This window comes from Chelonia mydas, chromosome 1 (genome assembly GCF_015237465.2).
Source record: "Chelonia mydas isolate rCheMyd1 chromosome 1, rCheMyd1.pri.v2, whole genome shotgun sequence".
Lineage (NCBI taxonomy): Eukaryota > Metazoa > Chordata > Testudines > Cheloniidae > Chelonia > Chelonia mydas.
In genome coordinates, this window is record NC_057849.1 from 43,267,651 (window position 1) to 43,292,572 (window position 24,922).

The 24,922-nt window shown below is 46.4% G+C and overlaps 1 protein-coding gene across 3 annotated transcripts in view; it reads right to left on the reverse strand.

Annotated features, from left to right (window-relative positions):
- Positions 1-11,143: 11,143 nt before the first annotated feature.
- ATP8A2 (ATPase phospholipid transporting 8A2) overlaps positions 11,144-24,922 on the reverse strand; it is a 652,386-nt gene continuing 638,607 nt past the window's right edge. For all 3 annotated transcript variants that reach the window (XM_027821585.3, XM_043530953.1, XM_043530957.1), the window contains one exon: positions 11,144-11,537. In XM_027821585.3, the coding sequence (XP_027677386.3) occupies positions 11,440-11,537 (98 nt within the window). In that variant the 3' untranslated portion in view covers positions 11,144-11,439. The remainder of the gene's footprint in view (positions 11,538-24,922) is intronic.

Genomic DNA, 24,922 nt, shown 5'->3' on the forward strand with positions numbered 1-24,922 from the left:
GGGAGGGACCGCTGCTTTGCCCCTTCTCCCATCTCTGATGAGGAGGCTGTGGTGGCCACAGGAAAACCCGGTGGTAGCCGCATGCAGCCAAGGTGACCACATTTGAGAAACGCTGGCGTAGACATACGCGTAGGCTTCTATGTCACTTAGGTGCCCTTGGAAATTTTACCTTACATTCTGATATTACATTCAGCTGGAATGCCTTTATTTCTGTCAACTGTGTAGCATTATGGAACCCAGCACCTCCTGGCAATCTTGTAGGTTTTCATTCAATACTCCCACCATTTTTTAGTCCAAAGAGGAGATAAGGGAGAAGACGGTATCTGGCTAAAAGTCTCTGAGAAGACAAGGTTCTAGGATGGTAAGATACAGGAGAAATGGATAGCAGGGAACGGGATTTTTGTTTCTGAAATCTTCTTAACAGTCCGAAACGGGACATTTCTAAGTTATACTTTTTTCATGTGCCTGTGGGAGGTTGAGCATGACGCTGAGGGTGTAGACTTTGATTCCATTTTGGTCTGGTATGAGGCATTGAGAAACACCAGCGACAGCATAACAGCTGCTCCAGCAAATATTTGGCTCCAGGACGTGAATATTCAACACCGACAGCTTTGCAGTGGAGCAGTTTGAGGAATGAAGGACTTGGAACTGAGCAGAGAGACAACTGATAGTGCTGATATTTACATCCCTTTTCAACATTTATTTACCATTCCAGCTTAAAAATATTTTTATTTAGTTTCTTAAAAGTAGCACCTCCGGACTAATACTCTGTGTGAGAAATGGCAATGCAAGGACTAGAGTTCAGTAAGGAGCGAGCTCTAACAGCAGTATTCTTCAAGTTTTACTGTTAATGCTGTTTATTAATAATAATGATTGAGCTGGAACCCAAGTGCGTGCCGGGCACATTACAGACAGTAAGAGTGAGGGTAAGGTTGCTGCTTGGAAGAGTTTACAATCGAAACAGACTACATGCAGGTGGGGGAGAAAGAGGGCACGTACTAAAAAGCAGTGTGAATGAATCAGAGAGCTGAGCATGTGACTTTAGTGCTGTGACTTCTGTTTCGTGTGTTGCCATATGTTTGTTGGTTCTTTGAGCAGTAAAGGAGGGGGTAGATTATTTTGCTTCTTGCATAAAAGTATTTTAAAGCAGTGTGTCCCACACGGTCGGTCTCCCCACAACAGGGGGTCAGGGGCCTGGTGTGGAGGGGAGGCCCCTGGTTGAGGGAAGAGTGGTTGGAGAGTGAGCCTTCCCTGCACTCAACCCACAGCAGCAGTTCCTGTCCCACTGGGCTGGGCACAATGGAGGGGTGGGCAGGCCAAATCTGAGTGGCACTAGGACCCCTGTACACCAGGTCACAATGCCCAGAGGGGAAGCTGGGTTCACCCCCACAGGTCAAGAGTGACCACTATTGGGTAGTGGCAGGGCGGGCTCACTCGCCAACTCCCTTCCCCAGGGACCTCCCCTCTGCATAAGGCTGGGGTTAGGGTTGCGAGGGTGGATGGTGCTCCTGCAGGTGATGGGTGCCCCTTGGTGGGGTGAGGAGGAAGAGGCACCAGCAGCAATGGAAAAGGATGCTGGTCTACGAGTTTGGGGGTGGGGGTGCCCCGATGAATTTGGGTGTGAGGTGGGTCACCAAGAAGCCAAAATGCAATTGGTGGGTCACTTTAAAACAGTAGCTCCTAAAGATTTTACTAAAGTGCTTTAAAAGGTGACCTGTTACTACAAAAAAGCTGGGTGGGGTGTGAATTGGGCTTGCATCCTTTTTTGCTTCTTTATAAAGTCCAGAGAGATGGTTTTTGGGGGTAGGGGGGGAGGGTTGGGTTTTTTGTTTGTTTTTAAATTAAAAAATCAGGTTTTGCCAACCCTGGGAAAATCTGTAGGGACTGGAGCACTAATTAAATCATGACCTCATATGCACCTGAACGCTGAGCAACTCAGAGGGGCAGGGGATTTTTCTTCACACGCTTTCAAATATCTTTTGTTTTGGTTTTGTTAACACCGATTTTCATTCTGCTGTCAAATTACGGTTGGGAGACAGGAAGGCTTGTTACAAAGCAAACATCAGCCCCCTTCAAGGAAGGTTGGAGAGCTCACGATATGCACTCCTGGAGCCCTCCATTAAAACTAGGGAGGGCTGATCTTGACTGCAAAGTTCACTCGATTATTCTCGCTAATTCAAATTCCATCCACACACACCAACCCTCAGCTGAAGTGTGGTGGTGCTTTGCACTCAAGCTGGCTGGCCCACTGGTGCGGGTCAGAGAGGGAGGAGAGGTTTACAGGCTAAAGCGTGTTAGCACAACTTGTCTGTTGCTAACACAACCACTCTGCTGTGTGGATGCCGGCTGGTTCTATTGAAGAGCTGAAAGTCCTCCAGTGCCTTCCCACAGTTCCCTCTGTGTGTCCAGAAAGGACAGACAAGTTCCCCCATAATTCACTGGAAAAAAATTCATGGCGTGGCTCACCTTGCTGGAGCATAAGGAACTAAGGACTATGCCCCCAGGAGTCTTACTAGTGCCACATACAAGTCAGTATGGTGCCAGTGCACTGGACACAGCAGCTAGAGTGTTACTTTGTTGCATAGCCAGTCTCACACAAGCTAGGCCAACGGGTGTGGAGACAACTTGAGTTAACGCTTCACTGAAGGCACACCCCGGGAAGAGCACCCTTACTATTACTGATCAGACTGTTGTTGGAGAGAGACTCTGTCTGGCCTTCTTTCCACATCATAAAAAAACCAAGAAAGGGCATAAGCCCAATGTTTAAAAGCCCTTTGCACCTCCACTGGTGAGACGGGAGTGCAGGAGGTATTAGGCTTTACTGTTCCCCACACCGGCGCATGTCTGCCATTCCAGCTTCTCCATGTGGGTTTGAACATGCTGAGGGGTCAATAGACTGCCTCATCCTCACAGACATAGCTGTCCTTTCGTCAAGGAAACCAAAGGCAGTGGTATGTGAACACATCAGGCCGCCACCTAGTTTTGTAACAAAGGCAGGTTTGCCCTCTGGCTACAGTCAGAGGCCATTTGAATAACAGGTGCAAGCTGCAAAGCAAGCCAGTGCCATTCTTATTTTAATTAGCTAATGCTGACCTTGGGGGCCTGATCCCCTTCACACTGAAACAACCATTGCTGGCAATGGGAGCCGGAGCAGCCCTTAAAAATCACCCAGTAAGTAACGAATGAGAGAGAACACAACAGATTTGCGGGCCAAAGCTTGACTGCGTTTAATATTGAACTTCTTTGCTGTAACACTCAGGGTGGTGAGGAAACAAAAGATAAAAATCCTCCCCCCCCCCCACATCCAGTAATAAAAGATGTAGTGGGAATCTTTGTGGCCATACACCAGTCAACAATATGGTTCAAAACTACACATTTACTAAGTTTGCCAAACTGTCTAACTGTACAAGTAAATGACCTTCATTTGTATTCACTTTGGGAGGGAAACAAACTCGACTGTAATGCACTGCTGCTGTATGGAAACTACCAGAGGAGATTAATTGAATGTGAAAATGGTAACACTTCTAGAAGGAAAAAACCCACACACCAGCGCAGCTCCTGTTTCTCTGCTGGGAGCCAATTAAACATCCCCCCACAGCATTGCTCCACTCTGCATATCCAGATTAAAACCTACCCATCTGAACCAATATTTAAGCAATTGGCACACAGATATGACAGACAAGAGGGCGCACGACTTTGCTCACTGATGAAAAAGATGCTGGTAAGGATCCTGTCACTTAAATGGCTGAATATTTGACCTTCAGGAACAATGGGTTATACTGCAGTTGTAGACAGGATGTGGTTTCAAACAGAATGGAATATCCCCCATTCTTACACGCTTTCACACATGCTCACTCTCTCTCTCTCACACTCACACACACCCCTGTCTCATGAGGCCTAACTGACTAATTGTTTTGCTTGCTCGAGTAGCCTGGTTTAAAAGAGATGAAGACAATGCTGAGCAGCTTGTCCAGTCTAATACCTGCTGCTGCTGAAAGCTGTAAGCATTCACACTCATTTCCTGACCAAAGAGACAGACCTGTGGGGGAAAGCAGAAGTGTACACAACAGCTGTTGAATTCTGTTTTCCAAACATCCCTGCAGATGTTTTGGAATTGCTTCATTAATGCCAAAATGACGTCTGGAACAGCTTCTCACTGAAACCACCCAGCTAGAACACTCACAGCCCAGTGTTCGTGTCGGCTTTCTTTCCTTTTGCTTGGCCACTTTATAGTTACAAGTTTGCTGATGTCATCAGCCAAGTAGAGGTGTACTTAAGGCAGTCTCTCAGTCTAGCTTTGATCACTTGGGTTTTTTTCACAGGCGTCCCCATAGTCAGGCCTGGCCATATGGAGGCTGTCGCTCTTCTGCCTTTTAGTTCCAGCTTGCGCTCATAAAATCCCCTCTTTCCTGACATTATTGTCTGTCTAGCAAAAGTGTCACCCCTGCCACCCAGAAACAGGCTTATCTCCTGCCGTACTTGCTCAGGTGAGCTGCAAGTGTCTTTCCTGGGCGTATGGCTTCATTGACGAGTTCACTTGGGTGATTGGTACGCCAGTGTGTCCACTTCTCTGAGTTCATACAGGGGCTGCACTGTCTCATATGAGGTTCTAGGACTTCTGGGGGCACATCCCATGGTCCTTAGTGCAGCCATAAACTGAGCTGCTTCATGAACCTTTCCCAGAGAATTGTGAGAGCGCGTCTTGTTCGGCCTTCTCTCTAGACCCATGGGGGAGAGGAAATGGTGGGTAGGCACTGGAGGGTGTGCTTGGCCTGGTTTAGCCTGCATCCACACTGGCAAGAGGGTAGAGCCCAGCCCAGTGAAAGCAACACTTAGTCTTTAGACTGTAGCTCTGGACGGGCCGGCAAGCCGAGGTTGGAAGCATCACCACCCTTGTGAAAGTTTTTGTGTGTGGCTGTATCTGTGTCCAGCTGAGAGGTAGGCTAGAGGCCTGAGTAAGAGGCCAAGTTATTGCTGCAGTGAAGCCCTATCTCTGTTGTCTTCAGTATGACATAACTCAGGAGTTTTCAATCTTTTTGGGTCCACAACGCATACACTGCCCAAGAAATTGGTCTGTTGCCTACTCTGTCCCAAAGAATTGTGGGCTTTGGCTCACAGGTAGAAACAAGGAAAAGATTTTGTGTGTTGTGGGGCGGAGGGTGGGGAGTGGAAGATGACTGGTTGAGGATACTGCTGCAGCAAGCGGGGGCTGGTGGGGCTCTGGCATGGTGCTCCTCTTCCTTTCCTCAGAGCTTTGGAGCAGCATTTGTTCACAAGGCATTAAAGCCAGTGCCACAGTCCCTGGAAGCAGCACATCGCCCATCTCAGAGCGAGCCCTGTGTGCTCGTGGAAAAGAGCAGATGGGGGTGTGTGTGTGGCGGGGGTTGTTGTGATTGTTTGGAAGCAGGAGGGAGGCACTTGCTCCTCCTCTTGTGCCCAGCTGCAATACTCTGCCAATTTTTTAACATTCTTGACCAAGTGGGGTGTGACCCACTGGGCCCTCCAGGCAGCCATCTTGAGCACACATGCCATGGTCTGAGAGACGCCAAGGCTGGAACGTGTCAGCTGTGACCTCACTTGGGCATCACGTGTTGCCTGGCAGTGCAGGCTGCGCCTTTCTGATTTTAATCTGTAAATAACAAGGGTTGAGCCTACAGCACAGAACATACTGAACTGGCTAGAGTCTGTGGGTACCATCGCCTGAATGGGATGGAACAGAACTAGTCATCTGTGTGTCATAGGCCCCCTCTCTCAACGGAGAATTTCCTCGAGCTCAGATGGTAGGCGGACTAGCCTTTTGAATCAGGAGTGTCTGAGCTCTGTTGCTGTTGTTCTGAGTGGCCCTAAGAGCAGCATTGCTACTAAGTCTATTAAATGGCAAGAAGAAAAGGAGTACTTGTGGCACCTTAGAGACTAACAAATTTATTTGAGCATAAGCTTTCGTGAGCTACAGCTCACTTCATCGGATGGCAGCAGCCGCTGTTGTGAGCAGTGGAGGGGTGGGGTTTGAACTCCTAGAAACCCCTGATGCACAAGGACAAAGTTTGTCTAACTATGGGCGTATCTGAGCAATTGTGTTGGGCTTGATCTTGCAAGATGCAGAGTCCTCTGGCCCTGATCCAGTGATGTACTCACAGACGTGCTTAACTTAAATATATTCGCACTGCAGACAATGGAACTGCTCACATGCCTGGCTAGTGCATTGCTGAATCTGAGCTAAAATGCTCTGCTCCCCTCTCAGGACTGAGCCCTACATGCACCATGCTCTCCATGCTGGACAGACTCAGCTCTGCTTCACTGTATGCCTAACGCCCTATTCTGCTAATGGCGATTCTCAAGGAATTAGGCTCTGTGTTCCTGGAGCAGGATGTTCTAGCTCCACTGTTTCTGGGAATGGTCACGTGACCATTGTTTGCAGCATAAATAATAACCATACAGGGTCTACGTAGCCATGGACTTATTAGAACTCAGTATACCAAAGCCCAGCTACTTGATGGTTCACTGGCCCCACCTGACTCCCAGGCGCTGCCTTCCAGCTCAGCTCGTTTTGAAATGCCCATATTTCAAGAAGCTAAATATGGGGATAGGTCTCCTGTACAAAGGGCACATGAGGGAAGTGAGTGCGGGAGGAGCATGCTAAAGAACAGGACTCTGCTCTTCGGTCATTCACTGGGAAAGTGCATATGCACTCTTGTATGGTGATCCTGTCATGACACAAGGGGGTCCAGACTGATAGAACGCTGTTAGAAAACCCAGCTGTCACTGCCATAATGATCTGCCAGTCTCGTCCTATCTCCGACTTTGGATCTGAAAAACGCTGGCGTGCACAGCAGTAGTTGCTAGTTGTACTGGATGCCCAATCATCTGGATTTCAATTCACAACCCCTCTTTATTTGCACATCAGTGTGTCAGGTCCTGCCTGGTTACAATGCTCTTTTTCATCACTCTCTCTCTATATATATTTAGGGTCATCGGCAGATGAAGGCCTCATTACACCAGCTGACTGAGTTTTAAACTACTGCGTCAATTACTTCAGGTCTGCGACCTCACACATTGTGTCACAACTAGGCTAAAACATTTTGCCATGCTTCAAAACTAGGCAAGAGCTCATCTAACTCCACAGGGTTTCTTGGGTGTGACTCCCATTAAAGCAACTGTTTCCAGTTCAAATCCCTGAGTGCTGAGCATAAGGACAAGAGCACACTCTCCACATTAGTTTAAAAATGAAATTAAAACTGACATCCATGCAAGTTATAAAGCCATGGCTGCTTGCAGAACAGACACCAGACCTTCACTGATTCATGCTGAAGCATGGGAGAACCAGTGCAAATTACTACATTTTGTGGATTAGCACATAAGGGTGAAATTAATCCCTGTGAATAGGGTGGCACCAGGCTTATGCCCCACTTAAGGCTTGTGCTGGCCGTCTGTACAGGGCTGAATGTCACCTTAAGTGAATAAGCACAAAGCTGGCATCACAACATGGACTTTTCACGTATTTTTCCCACCTTGGTTTAGTTTTCATTATTGATAATTCATATTCTCCTAGCAAACACATTTTAATACGTGCTGTAAAAATTATGTAATCTCATTAATAGGAGACTTCACTGCAGCATCTGCTATTAGCAGTTAGCTGAGTGGTGGAGAGAGAATGCACATTTTTGGCAAACATTAAAAAATGTGTGGTCTAGTGAATTGCAGATTAGGGAGGTTTGACTGTTATCTTAATTTACAGCCCATATAGTTTATGTTAACTCCACATGCATTTTTAAATATATTAGCAACTTAGTTTGACTCAGATACTTTTATTAGTTATTCACTGTTCCTCCTTGACAAGTTATTACTGACTTCTCCTGCTTGCTGCCTACAGCAAGACCTGAAGCTCTTTCAAGGAAATGAAAATGTCAACAGACTTCTCCGCAGAGCTCGGCTCAAATCCTAGTTCACCGGTTTTAATTTACTAGGCATTTTGTTAAAGAAACAGTAGTTTCCATGCCCCCCTCCAGATCATGCATTGTATTGATCCAAAGGGACAAATAATGTCTGTTTTTCACAGAGGAGCCTAGGCAGAGACACATCAGCTGTTCCCCAGAACTGGCAGATTGGTCAATGCAGAGAGCTGCCAATGAGTCCATTTTCTGGTCAGCACTGAAGTGTTAATACAGACTGTCAAGCAGAAATCTTTAGCTTATTCCACTCTGCTCCCCTGTCTAGCTGATAACATTTTCACCATGTTGTTTCAAAGGCTACTCCTGCTGCTATACGCAGCTCTGTGATTGAACATGGACTTTTGTTGATACAGAGCTGTTGTGCTTCTCTTTTTTGCTAATACGTGCTGGAATACACCTAATCACTGTTCACAAAGACAAGGAACTAAAACAGCCAGGATATAGCTTACAACAATAGATCAGTGCTGGTAATGACTCCAAAGGACAAGAAGAATGCCAGGTCTTGACCTGGGTGGGTGCTGCAGGATTAGCCCAGATCCACAGTAAGGTCCTTCACTAATGATAAAATTTGACCTACCGGTCCGCATGTCACATACTGTATAGTTGTGTGATCAGGCCCATGTGTAGTTTCCATTGAGCTGACATCAGCGTATGTATCTCAGTTCAATCCACTATTCACTCTAGCGAGGGTTTGTGTGTGACACTCTCTGACCTCCATGTACAGCTGGGTCAAAAAGATACAGCCCATAGTCTGTGCTAGTAAAATAAATCACAGCAGCTGACAGCTGCTCCTCCACAGCATCCCTCATTTTGCTGCACAAAAGTTTGTTGCACTAAACAAATAACTGAAGCGAGTATGGGGTCTTTCTATGCTCCCCTCAATGCATGAGCTTAGCTTGCATTATTGTCTGTACAATTTTTATGTACTTTTTCACATACTTTTAAAAAACCCTCTGAAAAAATATTAACATTTGCGGTGTAGTTTAGCATACAAAGGCTTATTTTTGTCCGTGTAGGAAGATAATTTTACTCTGTGGTGTTGGAAATGGAAGAAACATCAGCTTTGTCCAAGTGCAGATTTACCTTGTGTAATTCTTAAGCAGGACTAGTTTCTGAATAAAAAGAAAATGTTTAATGTGTTGGATTGGCACAAAAAGGTTCTAATATGCCTGAGATCAGGTTTTGTCTTTTGTTTATTCGCCCTCTTTGTACTCTCTCCTTTATGTCTCATACCTCTCTCTCTCTCTCTCTCTCACTCACACACACACACACAAACACAAACACAGAGAGAGAGCCCCTTGACATTCATGCCTGTGGCAAATTACTTGCAAGTTTCACTCATTGCATAATTCCCTCATTAGCACTGCAACTAGAAGGTGATGACTTTTCCCTCCAAATCATCACCCTAATCCAAGACCAATCCTGCCTGGTGCTGTAGGACCAGAAAATTTACTGTTCAATGTGAGAGAAGTCTAGGCCCTAGAGGTGGCACTGGGAATTGAACTGTGGCGTTCAAGTGCTGGAGATCACTCAAGACCCTTAAGTCAGTGAGCCAGGCTAGTGTTTTGCTTTTGCTTGCTGAGCATAAATATTCATATCTCTATTACTTTCAAATAGACTTAAATCAATAAACGTTCTGGATGATGGTCAGTATGGCAAAAACAGTGTCGGCTTATTAAGTGCACATGTATAGCTTATGCAATAACCGAGAAAGTTGGCTGAACACAAACTGCGCAGCAATATTTACTTTATGCTATTCAAAAACCTGGTTTGGTGACTAAAATTAATAGGCCTCGTCTGGAGGACAGTGTTAGCTTTCTAAGGGCTCTATTCAGTTCTTACTTCTGCCCCACTTCTTTCAGATTTTTGCATACTTCCAACATAGGCCATTGCAGGCCGTCCCATTCAGAAAGTAAGTCAGTAAAACCAGCATTCCTTTCAGCTTGCTGGATTCAGAACATATCTCAGGAAATCTGGGGAGTACTCAGTTGGATCAGATCTAGGAAGGGAACTGGCGCAGTTGAACCCACAAACAGCTGGTCTTCTCTTCCCATCATGACTAGCAATGCTCTTATGTGACAACATGAACTGATGCAATCATCCCTCACCTACTCCAAAGCAGCTGTGGCAGTGCTGGGGGGGGGGGGAGCGGGCGGGGGGGGGTCAGCTTTTCAAAAGGATGAAATGTCCTCAAACAGTTTCTCCAAAGCATTGGGCAGAAAGAGGCTTTTTTTCCCATTTCCAAGTTGGCTTTTTTGGGGTACGAGTTCCCTCCACACTCCATGGCCATAGAGGATTTGGTAACGCGCACTGATCTCTTTTCCACAGCCTTTCCCTTCTTGCGCAGACATTATGCACATCTTGGCACGTGACAGCCCAAGATGTACTCTTGTCCCATGAGTTTACATAGAATCCACCAGTAGAGGATGTAAAGGCACCAGATTTTCAGACATTAGAAAGGAGAGTGTGAACCTCAGCATTGGGAGGAAATGTTGAAGCAGTTTCTGTCCCTGCCCACTTCCTATGAATCCCAATAGTCCTTCCAGTACCCAACTCTTTGCTGGAGGTTGCTTCCTTGCTGCAGAATAACATGGAAGATACACTGAGCATTTCAGTTCTTGATGTTTTGTTATATAGTTTAAAAAGGGATGTCTCATGCCCAGATTTGAAGTTCTCATTCAAGTACAATGCACAAAACTGTTGGAAAGGGGTTGTATATTTTTGGATGTTCCCTGTGCAGAATGCATGCAATCACTGCACCTGTCCTGCCATGCAACCTGTGGGAACAATAGATACTGTCCAGGTGAATACGTTTTTTAAAGAAAGCTAAGATAAAGCCATAAAGAATCCTGTAAAAAGGTGGTGAAATATTTTATAGACTTAATTGCCATACTGTGTTAATTTGTCATGACCAGGTATGCAAAATAAACACTTAGCTTTCCCAGCCTACCATATACTGTGTTGTTTTGTTCAATCAAAAAGTTTATACCTAATTTATCCATTTAAAAATTCTATCAGCTAAAGTAAACAGTGACTGTTATAGGGTAAGACTTACATGCAGCTCTGTGTACTTAATCTATGGGTAACAAAACAGGAAATGTCAGTACCCCTATTCCAATTAAGCAAAGGCCAATTTCTCATGGAACATAAATTCTTTACTTTTCTCCCAGAACAATTTATACTGCTGTTTTAAATAGTGGTAAAACATAATGTTTTTAATTTCACACCTCACATAGCACAGTCAAATGCTTCATGACAACATAAACAAAAGTTAGGCAGAGCACTGCAATTGATTTAAAACAATGATTTCCCCACAATGTGTGCTCAAGGTCTGCAGGGGGAATACATAACAAATGTGTTGGCTAAGGCCACAGAAATGAGTGTTCCGGTGTTTTGGCTGCTGCTGCCAACCTTAGTCAAGGATGTGTTAACAGTGGATGCATTGATCCAAATCTCATTATTCCCACCACCAATCAAGGGAAGAACTGTGTTATTCTACTCCAGCTCTCTGTTTGGTAGTGTCGTAGGATCGAACAACTTGAGACTGAGAAACAACTCCGTGTTCTTCTTGAGAAAATGCATACCCATCTGAAAAAGTGAGAACAAAGGCACAATGGAATCAGTTAAAGATGATAATCACAGTTAGACATTACTATATAACACTGCTGGCGCTGTGGGGGAAGAGCACTTTGGTTTTACCAGCAAATTAGATTTCTGTGAAGTGTCTCCCCTCTTCTGGAACATGGGCCATGTCACCAACGTGATTAGGACAAGCTGCTGCTAAGTTTTTGGAGTAGCAGCCATGTTAGTCTGTATCCGCAAAAAGAACAGGAGTACTTGTGGCACCTTAGAGACTACCAAATTCCGATGAAGTGAGCTGTAGCCCACGAAGCTCATGCTCAAATAAATTTGTTAGTCTCTATGGTGCCACAAGTACTCCTGTTCTTTTTGCTAAGTTTTTGTCACTCTTCCCTCCTCTCTAGAGCAGCCCATGCTAACCAGGCAATAACTCTCTTTTTTATGACAACCACACTAATAATCTACATCTGTACAATGGGGCAAATGATACTGACCTCTTTTGTATGAAAAGCATTATGTCGGAGCTAAATATTAATTACTACTGAGAACAAGACAATGGGTTGATTTCTTGGTGGAGAAGCTGTAAGGACATCACAGAAACAGAATTCTCTGGTAAGTACAAATTTGCTTTTCTGCTCAAGTCTCTCATTGTCTGTAATATCATGCCTAGCAGAACTTGAGAAACCCAGACTATGTGAGATGCTAAATCCGAGAGGAGACTATGATTAAGGTTACAATTTTTTCACAGAAGTTGTGCAAGTCACCCAGAGGGGGCCCCCCAGAACTCCTGGCTGCCGTGGGGGCCCTCCAGAGCTCCCGGCCACCAAGGGCTGCAGGGGTACCCCAGAGCTCCAAGTGGCTGCGGGCAGTGGGGGCCCCTGGAGCTCCAAGCTCCCGCGGGCGGTGGGGGCCCCCAGAGCTTGGAGTGGCCCCCGCAGCTGCTGAGCCGCTGCAGGCAGTGTGGGGACCCTGCAGCTGAGCTCCACATTTTGTCACAGATATTTTTAGTAGAAGTCATGGGCAGGTCACGGGCGTCCATGAATTTTTCTTTATTGTCCGTGACCTGTCCATGACTTTTACTAAAAATATCCATGACAAAATCTTAGCCTTAACTCTGATTAGTGTTTCCAGAGGACTGCACCCACTACATTACAGCCAGCTGCAACATCTGAAGATGCTCCTTCATCTACCCTAGAGAAATGGGTGATTGTGTATATATACACAGGTGACAGCCTGGCAAACCTTATTGATTTTTCTCAGTCAAGAGGTTAATGTATCCTGAGTGGAGCAAGCTTTAATATTCTGGGGTAAGTCTCCGAGATGCATATCCTTTTGGCTAGCACAGAATGGGAATCCTGACAAACACATTTTGATTTTTTTTTAAGCTCTCAAGTTCTGTCAAGAAAGAACTTCAGGTCTCTGACAATACCCAGGGGATGCCAAATTATTGATATAGTAAAAGGGAAGGCTCAAAAACTGACTCCTGTGAAACGTGGAACTATTTTAAAACGAGGCGTGTTCCTGTGGAATATTAGGAATGAGAATCGGCAGAACAGGGCAACAATGTCCTTGACACCTAGTCAGCCCTGACGCCAGGTGGGGGAGGCTCTAGCTGTGAGCCCCAGACTCCGGCTGTCAACGCCCCATAATGCCCCACTTTGGTTGGTGCAAGTGCTCCTGGTGAGGATGCGCATCACCGGCGGAAGGAGGGTACACAAACAGCTGATTTGATTACTACAGTGGCTGTAGGTCAACCTAACTTAAGTCTACCTTATTTTGTAGTGTAAACAAGCCCTAAGTAGCCTCCATTTCTTCTTCACTTCATGGTCCCCAAATGTATTCCACATGTGGGTGATTGACAAATGATATTCTGATTGGAGGAGGGTGTGAGGAAGCTGGTAGCAGAGATGCTTGTAGTACTGCCATCATAGAATCATAGAACATCAGGGTTGGAAGGGACCTCAGGAGGTCATCTAGTCCAACCCCCTACTCAAAGCAGGACCAATCGCCAACTAAATCATCCCAGCCAGGGCTTTGTCAAGCCTGACCTTAAAAACCTCAAAGGATGGAGATTCCACCACCTCCCTAGGTAACCCATTCCAGTGCTTCACTACCCTCTTAGTGAAAAAGTTTTTCCTAATATCCAACCTAAACCTCCCCCACTGCAACTTGAGACCATTACTCCTTGTTCTGTCATCTGGTACCACTGAGAACAGTCTAGACCCATCCACTTTGGAACCCCCTTTCAGGTAGTTGAAAGCAGCTACCAAATCCCCTCTCATTCTTCTCTTCCGCAGACTAAACAATCCCAGTTCCATCAGCCTATCCTCATAAGTCACGTGTTCCAGTCCCCTAATCATTTTTGTTGCCCTCCGCTGGACGCTTTCCAATTTTTCCACATCCTTCTTGTAGTGTGGGGCCCAAAACTGGACGCAGTACTCCAGATGAGGCCTCACCAATGTCGAGCAGAGGGGAACGATCGTGTCCCTTGATCTGCTGGCAATGCCCCTACTTATACAGCCCAAAATGCCATTGGCCTTCTTGGTAACAAGAGCACACTGTTGACTCATATCTAGCTTCTCATCCACTGTAACCCCTAGGTCCTTTTCTGCAGAACTGCTGCCGAGCCATTCGGTCCCTAGTCTGTAGCTGTGCATGGGATTCTTCTGTCCTAAGTGCAGGACGCTGCACTTGTCCTTGTTGAAGCTCATCAGATTTCTTTTGGCCCAATCCTCTAATTTGTCTAGGGCCCTCTGTATCCTATCCCTACCCTCCAGTGCATCTACCTCTCCTAATCAAGCAGGTGCGGCTTGAGTTAGAACATGTGGAAAGAGCTGCAAGTTGCTGCCCTGCAAATGTCCTGCAGTGGAACGTCCAATAAGGATATTGTGGAGGCAGCTTGTGTTTGCGTTGAGTGAGCTGTAATGCCCCCAGGCTAAGTTCCCTGTAAGCTGCGTGGCCATGCAGCAGCCTGTTTAGTGCTGTACAGGCGCTCAGGGAACCTGCCTGGGGGCCTGCCAGGTGCCCCTCCCCCAACCCAATGGTGATGCGGCCTGGACCTGCTGCGTCAGGGGTGCTTGGACCTGTTGGAGCAGCACAGCCCAGGCCCAGGCATGGCTGGAGCAACCCGGTCTGGCGCCAGGCGCAGCTGGGGCAGCCCTCCCCTGGCCCAGACTGGCTGCGGATGGGGGACAGGCGCCTATCCTGCAGCTCCAGCCCCAGAGATGCCACGGCTGTGGGGAGAGAGAGCTGCGGGGAGTCCTCTCTCCCTACTGTAGACCCGGAGCACCCTCCTGTACCCAAAACCCCTCATCCCCGGCCCTACCCCAGAGCCTGCACCCCAGCTGGAGCCCTCACACCCCTGCACCCCAACCCTGTGCCCCAGCCCTGAACCCCCTCCCACACTCCAAACCCCTCGGCCCCACCCGCACCACATGAATTTTGTTATGTGTTATGTGGCACATCACCTCCATATTGGTGCACATAACAAAATTCATTCCGCACATGGGTTGGAAAAATTAGAGGGAACACTGCCCCCAGGACAGGGAAAGTTTGTTGCCTTAGCAGAAAGATCTTGGGATCAAGCCATATCCTCAGAGAGGATTTCTAAGTGAGTTTTGGGATACTTAGAATGCTACAAAACAGCAAAGAGTCTCAGAGATTTTCTGAGGGGTTTGGTTGTTTGCAGATAGAACGCCAGGGCACACCTGACAATGAGGGAGTAAAGTCGCTTGTCTTCAGCAGAAGCATGGGGTTTTCAGAAAAATACAGGTAAATGTATTGATGGATTGATGTGAAACTCAGCAACAATCTTGGGGAAGAATTTGGGGTGTAACCTAAAGGAGACCTTCTCTTTGTGAAATACTTGTACTTTGCATGAGGAGGGTCTGCCATCACGGCTCCTAGCTTGCTGACCCTTCTGGCTGAAGTGATGGCAACTAAGAACACCACTTTCATGGTCAGGTGGATCATCATGGTGCATGCTGTCATAAGTTCGAAGGGCAGACTTGTGGGTATTGACAGAAGCACTTGCGCCAGGAAGTTTTTGGAAAGCGTAGGGGACAATTTCCTGGCGCAAGTGCTAGGGGAGCCAACTCGGGGGGGCGCTTTTCTTGACCTGCTGCTCACAAACCGGGTAGAATTAGTGGGGGAAGCAAAAGTGGATGGGAATCTGGGAGGCAGTGACCATGAGTTGGTTGAGTTCAGGATCCTGACGCAGGGAAGAAAGGTAAGCAGCAGGATACGGACCCTAGACTTCAGGAAAGCAGACTTCGACTCCCTCAGGGAACAGATGGCCAGGATCCCCTGGGGGACTAACATGAAGGGGAAGGGAGTCCAGGAGAGCTGGCTGTATTTCAAGGAATCCCTGTTGAGGTTACAGGGACAAACCATCCCGATGAGTCGAAAGAATAGTAAATATGGCAGGCGACCAGCTTGGCTTAATGGTGAAATCCTAGCGGATCTTAAACATAAAAAAGAAGCTTACAAGAAGTGGAAGGTTGGACATATGACCAGGGAAGAGAATAAAAATATTGCTCGGGCATGTAGGAAAGATATCAGGAGGGCCAAATCGCACCTGGAGCTGCAGCTAGCAAGAGATGTCAAGAGTAACAAGAAGGGTTTCTTTAGGTATGTTGGCAACAAGAAGAAAGCCAAGGAAAGTGTGGGCCCCTTACTGAATGAGGGAGGCAAGCTAGTGACAGAGGATGTGGAAAAAGCTAATGTACTCAATGCTTTTTTTGCCTCTGTTTTCACTAACAAGGTCAGCTCCCAGACTGCTGCGCTGGGCATCACAAAATGGGGAAGAGATGGCCAGCCCTCTGTGGAGATAGAGGTGGTTAGGGACTATTTAGAAAAGCTGGACGTGCACAAGTCCATGGGGCCGGACGAGTTGCATCCGAGAGTGCTGAAGGAATTGGCGGCTGTGATTGCAGAGCCCTTGGCCATTATCTTTGAAAACTCGTGGCGAACGGGGGAAGTCCCGGATGACTGGAAAAAGGCTAATGTAGTGCCAATCTTTAAAAAAGGGAAGGAGGAGGATCCTGGGAACTACAGGCCAGTCAGCCTCACCTCAGTCCCTGGAAAAATCATGGAGCAGGTCCTCAAAGAATCAATCCTGAAGCACTTACATGAGAGGAAAGTGATCAGGAACAGTCAGCATGGATTCACCAAGGGAAGGTCATGCCTGACTAATCTAATCGCCTTTTATGATGAGATTACTGGTTCTGTGGATGAAGGGAAAGCAGTGGATGTATTGTTTCTTGACTTTAGCAAAGCTTTTGACACGGTCTCCCACAGTATTCTTGTCAGCAAGTTAAGGAAGTATGGGCTGGATGAATGCACTATAAGGTGGGTAGAAAGCTGGCTAGATTGTCGGGCTCAACGGGTAGTGATCAATGGCTCCATGTCTAGTTGGCAGCCGGTGTCAAGTGGAGTGCCCCAGGGGTCGGTCCTGGGGCCGGTTTTGTTCAATATCTTCATAAATGATCTGGAGGATGGTGTGGATTGCACTCTCAGCAAATTTGCGGATGATACTAAACTGGGAGGAGTGGTAGATACGCTGGAGGGGAGGGATAGGATACAGAAGGACGTAGACAAATTGGAGGTTTGGGCCAAAAGAAATCTGATGAGGTTCAATAAGGATAAGTGCAGGGTCCTGCACTTAGGATGGAAGAATCCAATGCACCGCTACAGACTAGGGACCGAATGGCTAGGCAGCAGTTCTGCGGAAAAGGACCTAGGGGTTACAGTGGACGAGAAGCTGGATATGAGTCAGCAGTGTGCCCTTGTTGCCAAGAAGGCCAATGGCATTTTGGGATGTATAAGTAGGGGCATAGCGAGCAGATCGAGGGACGTGATCGTGCCCCTCTATTCGACACTGGTGAGGCCTCATCTGGAGTACTGTGTCCAGTTTTGGGCCCCACACTACAAGAAGGATGTGGATAAATTGGAGAGAGTCCAGCGAAGGGCAACAAAAATGATTAGGGGTCTAGAGCACATGACTTATGAGGAGAGGCTGAGGGAGCTGGGATTGTTTAGTCTGCAGAAGAGAAGAATGAGGGGGGATTTGATAGCTGCTTTCAACTACCTGAAAGGGGGGTCCAAAGAGGATGGCTCTAGACTGTTCTCAATGGTAGCAGATGACAGAACGAGGAGTAATGGTCTCAAGTTGCAATGGGGGAGGTTTAGATTGGATATTAGGAAAAACTTTTTCACTAAGAGGGTGGTGAAACACTGGAATGCGTTACCTAGGGAGGTGGTAGAATCTCCTTCCTTAGAGGTTTTTAAGGTCAGGCTTGACAAAGCCCTGGCTGGGATGATTTAACTGGGAATTGGTCCTGCTTCGAGCAGGGGGTTGGACTAGATGACCTTCTGGGGTCCCTTCCAACCCTGATATTCTATGATTCTATGATTCTATGAACAAGGTTAAGGTCCCATTGAGGCATAGGGTTAATGCCTGGTGGGAAGGTCCTGATCAAGCCCTTCATAAATCGTACAGTAGCCAGGTGCGTAATGAGAAGATTATCCCTCCACTGGAGAGAGGAAGGCACTGATGGTGGCTGGGTGTTCCCAGAGTGAACTAAGGGCCAAACCTGAAGGCTTTAAGGAGAGGAGATAATCTAGGATAACTGGAAAGCCCACAGTATCAAGTGAATGTTCGTGGTGACGTACCCAGGCTGAAAAGCGCCGCCACTTAGCCAGGTAGCAGGCACTAGTAGAATCTTTTCTACTTTGGTTAAGTAATTCCTGAACAGGGTGGAGCCTGAGCATTCTATTTCCGATGCACATCCAAACACCAGGCCGGGAGGTGGAGTGAACCTGGGTTGAGATGCTTGATTTTCCCCCTGTCCTGCGTTTGGAGATCCTGATAAGTGGGCATGCAGCCATTGTTAGGAGTTCTGTGAAACAGAACTGACTGGTCCAGTAGCATGCTAGGATGATGGTGGCTCTGTTGCAATGGTTCTTCCAAACAACTTCCGGTAGTAGGGAGATGGGAGGAAAGGCATATCTGAGGTTGTCTGTTCAGGAGAGCGTCACCCTAGAAATTATAGCCTGTGGCTCCCGTGGAGCAATACATAGGAAGTTTCCTGTTCGTCTGGGATGCAAAGAGGTCCCATAGTGGACTGGCCCATTGTGTGAATGTGTTGGCTAGAACTGTGTCATGGATCTCCCATTCAAGGTCTACAGAGAAGCTGCTGCTTAATTTATCTGCCAGGGAGTTATGAACACCTGGGAGATATGCGGCCTGTACTCTAATGTGGTTTCTGATACACTAGTTCCAAAGTCTGACTGCTTCCAGGCAGAGGAGATGAGATCTCACTCTTCCCTGTTTCTTTATATAGACCACTGTGGTGATATTATCTCCACATGGAGTGAGCGTATGAGGAGAAGGAAGGTCTTGCATGCAAGCCGGACTGCTATCAGTTCCAGTAAGTTTATGGGTAGCCTGGCCTCTCTTGGGGTCCAGGTATCCCAAGCAATGTGGTAGTACAGGTGAGCACTCCCACCCCATAAGGGAGCATCTGTCAAGATGTTGGCCCTTGGAATGGGAGGGCTGAAGGGAATCCCCACCATGACTTTGTTTGGGTTGGACCACCAAGCAAAGGAGGTGAGAACTCTGGTGGGAACAGTCATGGGGGAGTCAATGCGATCCATGTTTGGTTTGTAGGTGGAGTGGATCCAAGCTTGGAGACTCCACAAGTGAAGTCTGGCAAATGGCGTCATGCAGGTGCATGCAGCCATTTGGCCTAATAGAGACAGACAACAGCACACCACAGTTCATCGCCTGCTCCACCAGGAACTTTTTTAGCTACAGCTCTTGGGCCTTTCTAGTTCTGGGAAAGAAGGATCGACAGATACTGCACTTTGCAGAGAGATGTGCCTCACTCAGACAGTACAGGGACCATGGATGCTCGTCTCTGGTGGAGAAGGAGCAAGGGCAGGAGTTGCAATTCTTGAACCGTGGGACTCTGGGCATAGTCCCGGGACCAGAGAGGATCTCCCTTGACTGTGGGGACACACACACGACTATTCTATACTAATTATATACTATACTAACTATAAGTACTATGCTAAGATATACAACTATGTACAAAGATTTTACTTTACAGGTTATGCATGGATTGAAGAAGGACATGATTCTGACTCAGGCCATATGGCAGTAAGAAGGAACTGGAGAGGCATCAACCCGCACTGCCTCTTATACCCTCGGTCAGGAATATGAGGGAGGCTACTGCGCACGTGCAGGTCAACAGACATGGTTCTGAAGAATTTCTGGACCCAGGTGCATGGCATGCATGCACATCCACATGTGGAATCCACATAAGGACCATCACTTGAAGAAGACCTTAATACTCATACTCTAAGGAACAATGGGAGAAGGAGTTCTAAGTACTGTAATATGACCTGAAAGTTGATGGGCACTTGGACTTGAGGAGGGTCCCGTTTAACTTTCTCAGAGAGCCTGAAAACTCTCAGGGAGTCCTGTTCCTAAATCAGGCCTTAAAGTGAAACTTGGCTGGAGCACAGTGTAGAATGGCCCCTGTGATAGATGACCAGGTGCTACTGGCATATCTGTTGAGAAGGAAAATAGCCTCATTGTGCTGGGGAGAAAATTCTTTTCAGTGTGAAGATCCTTAAGAGCTTGATTCAGTGACTTGCTGGAGAGCTTCTTGCCAATGTGAGCTGCTTGGAAGCAGGAGACTGAAGCTGGTGGGAATAGTGGAGTTTGGATTGCGGGAAGAAAAGCTCATCCTCTGAATTAGCCTCTTTAAGTGCCCATCTCAACAATTAAATGAGTTCAGGGTTGAGACTGGACGCTCAAGGTTCCGGGCTCTCATAAGAACAGCCATGCTGGGAAAGATCAATTGTCCATCTAGCCCTGTATCCTCTCTCTGACAATAGCCAATGCTAGATGCTTCTGAGGAAATGAACGGATCAGGGCAATTCTGAGTGATCCACCCGTCATCCAGTCCCGGCTTCTGGCAGCTAGAGTTTATGGATGACCCAAGCAGGCGGCTACATCCCTGACCATTTTAGCTAATAGCCATTGATGGACCTGTCCTCCCTAACCCTATATAATTCTTTTTTTTGAACCCTATTATACTTTTGGCTTCATGACAACAAGTTCCACAGATCTACTGTGCATTGTGTGAAAAAGTACTTCCTCTTGTGTGTTTTAAACCTGCTGATTATTAATTTCATCAGGTACCCCCTATTTTTTATGTGAAGGTGGAAATAATGCTTCCTTATTCACTTTCTCCACACCAGTCATGATTTTATAAATTCCTGTCATATCTCACCTTTGTCATCTCTTTTCTAAGATGAACACTCCCAGTCTTTTTAATCTCTCTTTGCATGGAAGCTGTTCCAGACCCTTAATCATCTTTGTTGCCCTTCTTTGAACCTTTTCCAGGTCCACTATATCCTTTTTGAGATGGGGTGACCAGACGCTAGCAGACACATTTATTCCAGAATTTGTTTTTTTTAAATGTGAATTACGTTTGAGTATAGACCTCTTCCCATTGGGGTACTTCCAGGATCCTGTGCAACTCAGATCCAGTATGATAACATAACTCACTGTGTTTTAACATAAGCACGGTTATATGCTAATGACATGGTATACAGAAATACAGGGTGGACTTCCCTGTCTGTAACTGAAGGTGCACAGACTAATTTACGAAGTTTAAGACATCTTTTAGCAAAGAACACATTCACACTGGATGCTAGCAAGGAAAGAAGATTTATGAAACATTCTTATAAGGGTGAATTCACACTTGCAAACAAATGCTTTAAGTGTGCTTGTTCTACTCTAAGGGCCAGAATCCTGCAATCTTCAGGCAACAATCTCAATGAAAGTCAGCTTGGATAAAGACTGCAAGATTGGCCTTAAATAACTGAAGCCAGTGGCCCATATGCTGCCCCAAATTAGGGCAGCTTTGCATTGTGCCCTGGAGCTATCTTCACTGACTGCAGGATTACCCCATACAGCAAGATCCTCAGGTGGTATCCAGCTGCCATAGCTACTACCAAACTCCTTCACACCCCAGGCAATTACCCACAGACAATTATCTGTCATTACCCTAGGACTATTTAAATGACATTGAACAGAGCTTCTAGTTACTTTTCAATACTTGACTTTTTAAGATGCATTTTAATACTGGAACCAACGGCAACGAAGTCCTATCCTGCTGCAAAGTTAGACAAATTACAACAAAAGAGATGCCTGGTTAAACTGTTTCATGCAAACTGGTTAATGACTGTGGGACACACCTTGCCTTGGGAACTTCTTTTATTGTGTTTAAGAGAACCAAGGTTCGTAGGGCCCTTGATCCACATAGGGATCACGCCTTGGCATGTCCTTTCTGTGGGCAGATCACGGGCAGGGCATCTCCCCCAGTGTCACTAATACAAACATATTGGTGACATCTACATTACTTTTGTCTACATTACACTTTTGGCATGAGTAGCTGGACGCCACAGTGAGAAGCAGGCTTCATTCACACTGTGGTGTGTAACTACATGTCAGTGAAAAGCTCTGGCAGCGGGAGGCAGAGGGGAAAGGCTGAGCTGGGTCATAGAGCCTGGACTCCAGCCTGAGACCGAACGTCCCTACTCTACTTGCACTACATTGATGACATCTTCACCATCTGGACCCATGGAAAAGAAGCCCTTAAGAAATTCCACTGTGATTTCAACAATTTCCATCCCACCATCAACCTCAGCCTGGACCAGTCCACACAAGAGATCCACTTCCGGGACACTACGGTGCTAATAAGCGATGGTCACATAAACACCACCTTATACTGGAAACCTACTGACCACTATTCCTACCTACATGCCTCCAGCTTTCAACCAGACCACACCACACGATCCATTGTCTACAGCCAAGCTCTGCGATACAACCGCATTTGCTCCAACCCCTCAGACAGAGACAAACACCTATACGATCTCTATCAAGCGTTCTTACAACTACAATACCCACCTGCTGAAGAGAAGAAACAGACTGACAGAGCCAGAAGAGTACCAGAAGTCACCTACTAGACAGGCCTAACAAAGAAAATAACAGAACGCCACTAGCCATCACCTTCAGCCCCCAACTAAAACCTCTCCAACACATTATCAAGGATCTACAACCTATCCTGAAAGACGACCCATCACTCTCACAGATCTTGAGAGACAGGCCAGTCCTTGCTTACAGACAGCCCCCCAACCTGAAGCAAATACTCACCAGCAACCACATACCACACAACAGAACCACTAACCCAGGAACCTATCCTTGTAACAAAGCCCGTTGCCAACTGTGTCCACATATCTATTCAGGGGACACCATCATAGGGCCTAATCATACCAGCCACACTATCAGAGGCTTGTTCACCTGCACATCTACCAATGTGATATATGCCATCATGTGCCAGCAATGCCCCTCTGCCATGTACATTGGCCAAACTGGACAGTCTCTACGTAAAAGAATACATGGACACAAATCAGACGTCAAGAATTATAACATTCAAAAACCAGTCAGAGAATACTTCAATCTCTTTGGTCACTCGATTACAGGCCTAAAAGTTGCAATTCTTCAACAAAAAAACTTCAAAAAAAGACTCCAACGAGAGACTGCTGAATTGGAATTAATTTGCAAACTGGATACAATTAACTTAGGCTTAAATAAAGACTGGGAGTGGATGGGTCATTACACAAAGTAAAACTATTTCCCCATGCTTATTCCCCCCCACCCCGCACTGTTCCTCAGACATTCTTGTCTACTGCTGGAAATGGCCCACCTTGATTATCACTACAAAAGGTTTCCCCCCCCCCCCCGCTTTCCTGTTACAGTGCGTACGGTAACACCCATTGTTTCATGTTCTCTATGTATATAAATCTCCCCACTGTATTTTCCACTGAATGCATCCGATGAAGTGAGCTGTAGCTCATGAAAGCTTATACTCAAATAAATTTGTTAGTCTCTAAGTTGCCACAACTACTCCTTTTCTTACCGCAGTTAAACAGTCCGATAGCCTGAGTCCCATGAGCCCGAGTCAGCTGACATGGGCCAGCTGTGGGTGTTTAACTGCAGTGTAGATATACCCTGGGAAGAGGCATCGACTGGGTGAATGGAGAGCCATGCAGGGCATGTACACATGCACATCCTTCAGGCATGTCTTTACTCACCTAACCCGTGCCGCATCAGCTGCACTGCTATTTATACCTGTGCTGGGGGGAAGTGAGGGGCCACATGGAGATGCACATATCCGAAAGAAGCATGCAGTGAAGATGCACTTATTCTCTCCACTCAGCCTGGGCTCAACATTTGACAGTTTATTTTACTTTTACTGTTGATCTCAATAAGAGATGGTTATTTCACACTATGCAGTTCTTTAATCAACTCATTAAAGCTGTTCAGGCAGCTAATTATGCCTCTAGCAGAATCAGAATGTGATTAAATGCTGTTGATTCTCCTAGACCTGCCTAACTGAGTCTTTCCACTATTTCCAGACACCACCCAAAACAATGAAAGTTTCCATGGCCCTGTTACAATGGGACCTTTCGAAAGTCTGAACTTCTCCCAGCTCTGGCTTTTAAAACCGCACCTCTCATTCTGCATCGGAAACAAGGCCCCCATTGTTCAGATCTTTTCCAGCAGACCTAGCAGAGAGAGTGCTTCTCTGGAATTTTCAGGGCAGAATCTAGTCTCTACTGTTTCAGAAGTAAGACTCATCGTATTCCGCATTCTGAGACTTTCAACTATTTGAGACTTTAAGTTAGGAGGATTTTAAAATATCTGATGGCTTGGTTCATTTGGTAGGAAGAGGGGGTCACATTCTAATCAAATATAAGGTTTCACAGATTCTGCATATTATCAGGCTACCTATTGAATTTTAAACACATCTTGTTTGTTAGCTTTCATGTTCTGCTGTGAGGAGATCAGAATCTTGTCTCCCATTACTAGGTTTCTAGTTTAACAGTACCTTTTTCAGTATACTCAGCTGATTATTTTGTTCTATACAATGCTGTATTAGATACATAAAGAACCATAGTCCACATATAGGCCCCAAACCTGTACACCTGGATGTAGGGGGTCCACCCACACACTGCAGCTTGCAGAATCAGAGCCTGAGGACATCCTGAACGATCTGTTTATTTCAGGAAATCCGTTACGGAAGTTCATGCATTGTTAGGTATTTAAGGGATTTTCTTTAGTGATCATCTCTCCTCATGCTCTCTTGACAGTTGAGCTCAGGTCCATTGGGAAAGGACGTTTGTGCTGAGAGTTCATAGATTTGTTTGGCTCATGACTGGGGGCAGAGCAGCTCTCAGCGGAAACTTATCATCCCTGGAACTTGCTTCCATGCCTTGGGGCGACATACCCCAATAGCGCAGACCTTCAGAGAATG